This window comes from Silurus aristotelis, assembly GCF_946808225.1.
Source record: "Silurus aristotelis genome assembly, chromosome: 14".
Taxonomy (NCBI): Eukaryota; Metazoa; Chordata; class Actinopteri; order Siluriformes; family Siluridae; genus Silurus; species Silurus aristotelis.
In genome coordinates, this window is record NC_139587.1 from 26728438 (window position 1) to 26737640 (window position 9203).

Sequence of the window (9203 nt, forward strand, 5' to 3'; positions counted from 1 at the left end):
ACTGATGAACAACACGTGTCCTGCGTTTTGCTGATGTTAAACTCGTCTGAGCAGCGAGATGTTTTTTTTATTAAATCAGTTTTGATTTCATGAAAGAAACATGAGTTTGTTTAAAAAACTTTTTGGAGTGTGTGTGTGGGGGGGGGGGATGAGAGAGATATAGGGAGAGAGAGAATAAAAGAGAGAGAGAGAGAGAGAGAGAGAGAGAGAGAGAGAGAGAGTAAAAGGGGTTAAGATGGATTGAGGGAAAATGTGGGAGAAAGTGAGGTGTGTGTGTGTGTGTGTGTGTGTGTGTGTGTGTGTGTGTGTGTGTGTGTGTGTGTGTGTGTGTGTGTGTGTGTGTGTGTGTGAGAGAGAGAATAAACAAGGTTGAGGTAGATGGAAAGAGAATGAGAGAGAGGGAGAGAGAATGAAATAGGGTGAAAGAGCATCTGGGGAGAGACGGAATGAGAGGGGGAGGAGAGAGAAAGAGAGATAGTATGAGAGGGTATAAAAAGAGGTGAAAGAGAATGAGAGAAAGCAGCAGGGAGTAGAGGAAAGAGAGAGAGCATGGGGGAGAGAGAGAGTGAGAGATAAAAGAAGTGTGAGAGAGAGAAAGAGAGGGAGAAAGTGGGCGTGTCAGTCAGCGGTGGTTGAATTGTGGCGATGTGGTCAGGGGTCAGTCGTCCCTAAACGCCTGAGTTAGCACTGTATTATGGGATTTATCAGCTGAAGGTCCCACAGTGGACACTGAATGCTTCTGGAACCCCATTGTTTCTCCTCGTTCTTTACCTTTTCATTTTCTTTAATCTGTCTCCCTCCCTCTTTCCTCACCTCACCACCTGTGCTCCGCACTTTCACACACACTTTACACACACTTCACACACACTTGCGAGACAACACACTGCACAAATTAGAGTTCCATATAGTGTATCGTCACCCCCTTGTAATGTAGGTCAAAATGTGTGTGTGTGTGTGTGTGTGTGTGTGTGTGTGTGTGTGTGTGTGTGTGTATGTGTGTGTGTTTGTTTGATGCGATTATTGGTCTTAAATATTATTCTTAATGGTCTTAAAAAAGGTCTTACATTTGACTTGGAGAAACCTGCAGAAACCCTGCTAGGAGACCAAGAGAAAAGTTAAATCATCGTGTGTGTGTGTGTGTTTTGTGTACAGGTCATGCAGGTGGTCCGGGAGCAGATCACCAGGACCCTGTCCGGTAAACCCACCTCCCTGGAGCTCTTCAGGAACAAAGTGAACGCGTTAAACTACAGTGAGATCCTCAAACTGCGTCAGACTGAGAGACTGCACCAGGAGGAGACGCTCGCCCCGCCCGTGCTGTAAGACTGAGACACACACACACACACACACATTTTGACCTACATTACAAGGACAAAAGTAATTGGGACCCCTGACTTCTTCAGCCATAAGTGGTACTTCCTAAAACTTCCCTTTACTGGAACTAGGAGACCCAAACCTGCTCCAGCATGACAGTGCTCCTCCACACAAAGCCAGCTCCATGATAATATGGGGTTGGAGTTGAAGATCTCCTGCTCTAGATCTTAAACCCTATTGAACACTTTTAGGATGAATGTAAACACTGACTGCACCCCAGACCTCCTCACCTTCTCACCTACATCAGTACCTAACTTGAAGCTGAATGAGCACAAATCTGCATGAAATCTAGTGGAACAGGAAGGTGGAGGTTCTTATAAGAGCAAATGGGGACAAATTTTGGGAAGTTCAAGATGCACAACACAATCTTATGATCAGGTTTCCACAAACTTCACATCACACAGCTTTACTACTGAAGTATTTATTCATGTGTGTAAATTTACATTTGTGGAAGGTTAATAGCATTAACGTGTGTGTGTGTGTGTGTGTGTGTGTGTGTGTGTGTGTGTGTGTGTGTGTGTGTGTGTGTGTGTGTGTGTGTGTGTGTGTGTGTGTGTGTGTGTGTGTGTGTGTGTGTGTGTGTGTGTGTGTGTGTGTGTGTGTGTGTGTGTGTGTGTGTGTGTGTGTGTGTGTAGCGAGCTGAAAGAGCGTCTGAAGCCCGAGTTGTTGGAGCTGATCAGGCAGCAGAGGCTGAACCGTTTGTGTCACGGCACCCTGTTCCGCAAAATCAGCAGCCGCCGGAGACAAGGTGAGGGACTCTTTCTCACATACACACACACGTAGCTTTAGTTTGAATTTTTTCCTTAAATTCCCACCCCTTTTTTTTAATTTTTATTTATCTTTTTATAGATAATGAATACATTTAGTGAAGTGCAAAAGAAAGGACAATTTCACTGATAAAAAATGTGGTGTGAAATCCTCCTAAGTTTTAAATTCTGTCTTATATAATATCCATAAAATGATGTCAGAGTTAAAGATGCACGTCACTGCATTCTTTATTTTTGTTGTTGTTGTTGTTTTTTGGGGTCGGTCCGCTGACCCAAAGCAGTCTGGGAGACGCAATATAAAGGTCGCCCTCTTGTGGACAAATACTGAATCGATAATAGCTACCAGAGGAACACGTTTTCTTTTTGATCATTTTTTTTGATCGCTCACGTTATGATCGTTATTTTCAGATAAACTGTGGTACTGTCGCCTTTCCCCGAACCACAAAGTCCTTCACTACGGAGACGTGGACGAGGAGACGGAGACTCCATCCATCGAGAGTCTGCAGGACAAAAGTGAGTAATCCGTTCACACGCGCGTTTCGCACTTATTCATAGTCTCGAACGGATTTGCTGAACAACTGGAGATGGTTCAGTGGAGGGCGACCAATATTGTGTGAGATTGTCCTCGAGAACAAAATGGTCAATTAACAATGCGTCTGTGCACAAAGCCAGCTCCATGAAGATCTGCTTTACATGGGTTGGAGTGGAAAATCTTACACCAGTACCTGACTTTACTGAATGAGCACAAAGCTCCACAAAATCTAGTGGAACATCTTCCCAGAAGAGTGGAGGTTCATGAAAGAGCAAATGGGAACTCGGTGTGGAATTCGATGTTCAAAAAGAAGCACGTTCCAAATTTATGATCGGGTGTCCACAAACTTTTGTCCATGTAGTTTATCTATTATTTATTTATTTATTTATTATTTGCTGTAGATTTAAGTCTTGAACTGGAAACCATGGGGGATGCAAACTTTTGCATTGAAATGTTGTGATGATGTCTGATGTTTTTTCCATCAGTCCCCGTGGCGGACATTAAAGCCCTGCTGATTGGAAAAGATTGTCCTCACGTGAAGGATAACAAGGGCAAGCAAACCAAGGTTCATCTTTTTTTTTCTCTATATATATTTACTTTATTTAATTATTTTTAATTATGTGCCAAAACTTGTAAATATGATTTAATCAGAAAGTTCTTTCGGAATGGAAGCGATTGCTCTGGGTGACGTTTCATGGCCAAAGGTTGAACTCAAAACACTCAAATTATTATTATTATTTATAATTATTCACTTTTTTAATGAATTTATCGCCAAATCAATTTATTGCTGGGAAACTCAGAAGCGATGAGAACAATCTTCACAGTGACTTACATTTATCATTTATACAAGAGCAGATGAGGGTTAAGAGCCTCGCTGATGGGCCCAACAGTGGAACCTTGATGGTGCTGGGATTTGAACTCACAAGCTTAAACCTTGAGGTCTTTGAGACCACAGTGATCCTGTTCCTTTCTTCCTTCCCAAACTGCCTGATCTATTCTGATGCCTCACCTCTGGATGAGATCTTTTCAACTAGAGACCACTTGCTGATGCTGCTTAAGATGGTTCTGTAATAATGTAACTAAGCAGGACTAAAATTGCCTTGAACAGTTTCTGATAACAGCTGATAACCTCAACAATCATGGCAAAAATCCATCCTGATATTTTTTCCGGGTTCCAGTTCACTGTCATTACGAGAGCGGCCTCTAGAGGCGAATCACTGACACCACGTGCCTTTTGTTTTGAGTTAGCATACATAGCGAGAATTATTTTCTCGCCATAAAATTAAATGTAAAATTGATAAGATAAGATTATATATTATGGTAGAAATATTTTATACATGGTGTGATGTCACAGTGAGTGAAGCTGTAATTTATTTTCCTAATTAGGAAAATGGGTGAAATTCTTTACTTCGTATCTGAAATAAAAAAAACCCCTGATGATCTCGGATTAGTCTGAAATCGCAGACATTCCATTACTAACGCACTATAAAGTGCACACTCCGATCCTCAAAAGCTCATTAATGATGATGTTTCTTCTCCTGCAGGAGATGTTGGATTTGGCATTCACTATAACATATGATGTGGAGGAGTACACCTTGAATTTCGTCGCCTCCTCCAGAACAGATGTGAGAGAATCTTTCTTTCCATTAGAACCCTTCCATTTTTCAGCTCTCTTTTGTCTTTTTTTTTTTTTGCTCCCTCACTCTCATTCTTCATGAAATGTTTTTGAGAAGGTGCTGAAGAGGAAATTATACATTATAGGTGTTTATATTAAAGGTACCTCTCTCTCTCTCTCTCTCGCTCTCGCTCTCTGTTTCTGTCTGTCTTTCTCTCTCCCACTTTGTCTTTCTCTGCCTCTCTCTCTCTCTCTCTCTCTCTCTCTCCAACTTTTTTTTATATATTTGTCTGCCTGTCTCTTTTTCTCTCTCTCTTTCTCTCTCCATCAGTTTTGCTTGTGGACAGATGGACTGAACGTTCTACTGGGGAAGGAGATGAGCAGCGAGTCCATGCGCAGTGAGCTGGAGATCCTCCTTTCCATGGAAATCAAGCTCCGCCTCCTCGATCTGGAGAACGTCCCCATTCCTGACTCAGCCCCGCCCATCCCCAAACCGCCCAGCAACTTCAACTTCTGCTACGACTTCAGCCAAGCGGAAAATTAAAGGCCAGACGATGGGGCGTGACGTCCTGCTCCTCCTCTTGCTCCTCTTCTTGCTCCTCCTTCTCCTCCTCCTGTTTCTTTTGCTCGTTCCTCCTGCTCCTCCTCCTGCTTCACCAAGAGAGTCAATGAACTGAGGGGCAGCGAAGGGGCAGAAGACTGGGTTTTGTCACGTGATGCTTTCCTTGAGAGAAAAGCCCATCCTGGGAAGATAAGGAAGGATCAGAAAGAGGTTCTTTTGAGAGACAGATGATTTCTCAAGCTGCTCAAGGCATTGCGAGGGTGTATAATATATACAAATATAAATATATACAATATCTTTTTTTTTTTTTTACTCTTTTCCTAATGGTACTGCACTCATCTAATAGCTACATTTTTCATGAATCTGCCGTAATCCGGACTGCAGGATGGAACTCGAATGATGAAATCAACACACAGTCCATGACGTCGTAACCAGCATGCGGCTGTTTCAGTATAAAAAAAAATCGTGTGTTCATGTTATTTTGGAATTATGGTAATTACAAGACGATGGGAAAGCTGTCGTTACCACGGCACCTTTTTCCAAACACAAAGCAACAGTATAATCAAAAGATAACAACTTTACACTTAGCAAATGTGTCTGTGCGATATATCATCTGATGTTACACTCCTTCTGGTTCTTCAGTAATTCCTCAAGGCTTCTTTGACTCATTTTAGGGTCCATTAGATAATTACGGATTCTATATTTTTTTCCCATTTGGTCAGTAAGCATCAGTAATCAGATACATTAGAGTCTATCCTGGTAACAGTAGTTTTAAGTCATACACACTTGTTCGGATGTCGTTCTTTCACATTTACACACCTGGCATAGCGCCCCCTATTGGCACCAATCAGGAGGAAACTGGGGAACCCAGAAGAAACCTTCACTGGGAGAACATGTAGAAGTCTGATATGAAGTGGTAGTGGTTACGGTTCTGGGTTACTGATCAGAAGGTTGAGGGTTTAAGCCCCAGTATCGCCAAGCTGCCAATTTTGGGCTCTTGATAAAGGCCCTTAAGCCTCCAGGGGGCACTGTATCGTGGCTGACCCTGCACTCTGACCCTGCACTCTGACCCCAGCTTCCTAACATCACTGGGAAATGTGAAGAAAGAATTTCAGTGTACAAGTGACAAGTAAAAATGTAATTGCCATCATTCCGTAATAAAATGAACACACGTACGTCAGAAATGGCAAAGGCGCTAAACCGGCTTAATATCACATATTTTCCGTCGTCGCACAAAGCTGCAGTTTTGTAATGATAGAAAGTGATGCTGCAAATATCATTTCACGGGTGCCTTGAACACAGCGAGGACTTTCACTTTCACACTCACTTCACACGTTTTGCCAGACCTGAAATTAGCCCTGCCCTTATAACTGAACGTAGTATGGGCAGGGCCAGGGGTGTGTTAATAAGTTTGCTGCAGCAGGGGGCGATAACACACAGCTAGCTTTAGTGTTTAAGCGAAAAATTTCACGAGTTTTGCTAATCGATATACAACATACTGTAAATTGTTGTGTAAATATGCAGTATTTTACACAAATGAGGCACTGAAATGTATTTTCTATAGAATAGATCAATGTTGTGTAATTATTGTGTGAGCAGTTATTGGAGTGAAACTTTAATATTAACAGCTGGTACGAACAGAGAAGGTTTTTTTGTATGTAAATGGTACATCATGAGGTACTTGGCATCGAAAAATAATATTAATGATATTGATAGTAGTGCATTTTGCAATATATGTGAAATATATCCATTTGGATTATAATACAGGTCACAATTCATACCAAAAAACCCCCACTGGTGTAAATCTTACCTATAATATTTTTTATTTTATCTTCATTTCTTTTGTTTTATTTTTCGTAAATAAAGGTGATGGAGGTTCACAGCAATTCGGCAAATAAACCCCAAAAACGTGCAGGCGTGTGCAAAATTACAATTCTTACAATCACGTACCGTAAAAATTTTAAGACAAAAATAGTGTCATAAATGAAAGAAAATACTACACCAGATGAAGTTGAAGAACCTTCAGCTTTTAAACATCACGCTCGGATCCTTCAGGAACATTTCCTGCTCCCTTAGTTGCTTCTTTCAAGCATCTTGCTACCTTTTTTTTTTTTTTTTTTTTTTGTAAAATCGTAATAATACGACACTGGGTTTTAAAAAAATCTGAAAAATCATTTGGAGAATCAGAATTATTTTAATGCAGAAAATAATCAAAATAATCAGCAGAAAGTCGATATATATCAGAAATTATTACACAGTCATGCTGTTATTAAACCGCAGATTTGGGCTTCAGTTGAAGACTTAAATGCTATAGGACATCTTTTCAATCTGGTATTTTTTTTTCCTTAAACCGTCAGTCAATTTTTCACATGCATTTAAAATGACATCAAAATGACACACTGTATGAACAAAAGTTTTTTGGACACGTCCAATTTGTGAACATCCCGTTCCACATTTAGTGTCCATTTGCTATTATAACAACCTCCACTTCTTCTGGAAAGATGTTCCACAAGATTTTGTGGAGGTTTGCGCTTATTCAGAGACATGGGGGTTGATAAAGCCAGGTACTGATGTAGGTCAGCATTTATATTCATCCCAAAGGTGTTCAATAGGTTTGGAGCGCTAACGCAGGAGATCGTCCATTCCAACCAATGCACCATTCCAACCCATGTAAAGCCTATCTTCATGGACCTGGCTTGAAGGAGAATTGTTATGCTGGAATAGATTTTAGTTCAAGTGAAGAGGACATTTCAAGTGCATCCAAAGATGTCGCATACAGTTGTGTCCATCACAGTTTGTGGAAGAACCACATACGGCTCGGAACGTCAGGTGTCCCAATACTTTTGGCAATACAGCGTAATAGTGCAAAGTAACTAGGCGTTTTGGAATTAGGTTTTTTTTTTTTTTTTTTTTTTTTTTAAACTTCGCTCATTAGAAGCACGTTGTCACAGCAGCTTTACAGAAATCATTCATAAATTTGTCCCTTTTTTGCAGTTTTGATTTTGACTTGAACACATTCAGCACAAATTGGCTTCTATATCGATCAGAGGCGACTGAATAAAATGTAAACGTATCGTTATTGTGCGTTGTTTCAGATTGTGTTATAGCAGCTCGCACAGCGTCGCCTGTATTACAGTCCTATCGCATTATTACCGTATCGTGTAAAAGTCCAACGTTTGCAGCTCTGAGGTAATTCATTTTATTTAAGATAATTAAATATATAATAAATCACTTAGTCAATCCCCAGGGTGCAGTATGTATGGTTTTGTTGATTAATAACGCAATGACTGCAGAACGCACACTTTTGTAACAACAGTAACAATTTTTTCCATCATTTGCAAATCTCTTGTGTGTAAATAACTGGGGGGTTTGGGGGGGGGGGGGGGGGATGGAGTTTGCATGTTATATCATAAAGACGATGGAGATTGTCGTGTTGTTTTTGTATGAAATTCTCAATTAATAAAATGGAGAAACGTCCTGAATAGAATGTGTATTCTTTAATATGTTTGTTCAGATGTTGCTTCATAATTTGAATAGAATAATTTAGGCATTCTAAAAATAGTTTGTAATAGAAACATGAATTCGTTCTTTTCACATTTAGACCCCATTTGCATTTATAAGAACCTCTACTTCTTCTGGGAAGATGTTCCACTAGATTTTGTGGAGATTTGTGCTCATTCAGAGATTCAGCGGCAAAGAGGCTTTCGGTGCAGTCAGTGTCGAGATCCTTCACTCACTTTCAATCTATGTAAAGCAGATCTTCATGGAGCTGGCTTTGTGCACATGGGCACTGAAACGCTGGAACAGGTTTTGGGTCTCCGAGATCAAGTGAAGGTAAAATTTCACGCTACAGCATCCAAAGATCGTATACAATTGCGTGCCTCTAACCTGGTGGTGGGAAGAACCACATATGTCTGGAAAAATCAGGGGTTTTTTTGGCCTTATTTTTTATTATCTTATTTAAGGAGATGCTTCACAGTTGTAATCATTTTGTGAGGGTTCATCCAAAAGTTCCAAATCCAAAAACATATATACAAGAAATCTAATGGTGGCCCAAGACCTTTGCACAGCATATATATTACACACACAAAAAAAAAACCCCACAACAAAGCAGACCCCCGCCTCCGACTGCTGCCCAATCCTCACAGCACCGTCCCTTACGGGCCCTCCTGCAGGTGGTGAGCCCACTGGAAGGCGGCCCCACGTCACTCCGACGTCACGGACCTTGATATTTCCCTCGTAAGGGACCCCCGGAGCATAGAGGGCTAAGGGCCTTGCTCAAGGGCCCAAGAGTGGCAGCTTGGCGATACCGGGGCTTGAACCCCAGACCTTCCGATCGGCAACCCAACTTGCCCA

The 9203-nt window shown here is 41.2% G+C and overlaps 1 protein-coding gene across 1 annotated transcript in view; it reads left to right on the forward strand.

Moving 5' to 3' along the window:
* elmo3 (engulfment and cell motility 3) overlaps positions 1 to 6621 on the forward strand; it is a 34806-nt gene extending 28185 nt beyond the window's left edge. Inside the window, exons 16-21 of the mRNA XM_083561036.1 lie at positions 1153 to 1316; positions 2007 to 2119; positions 2547 to 2651; positions 3156 to 3235; positions 4215 to 4295; positions 4617 to 6621. Coding sequence (XP_083417162.1) covers positions 1153 to 1316; positions 2007 to 2119; positions 2547 to 2651; positions 3156 to 3235; positions 4215 to 4295; positions 4617 to 4829 — 756 coding nt within the window. The 3' untranslated portion in view covers positions 4830 to 6621. The remainder of the gene's footprint in view (positions 1 to 1152; positions 1317 to 2006; positions 2120 to 2546; positions 2652 to 3155; positions 3236 to 4214; positions 4296 to 4616) is intronic.
* The last annotated feature ends 2582 nt before the right edge of the window (positions 6622 to 9203 follow it).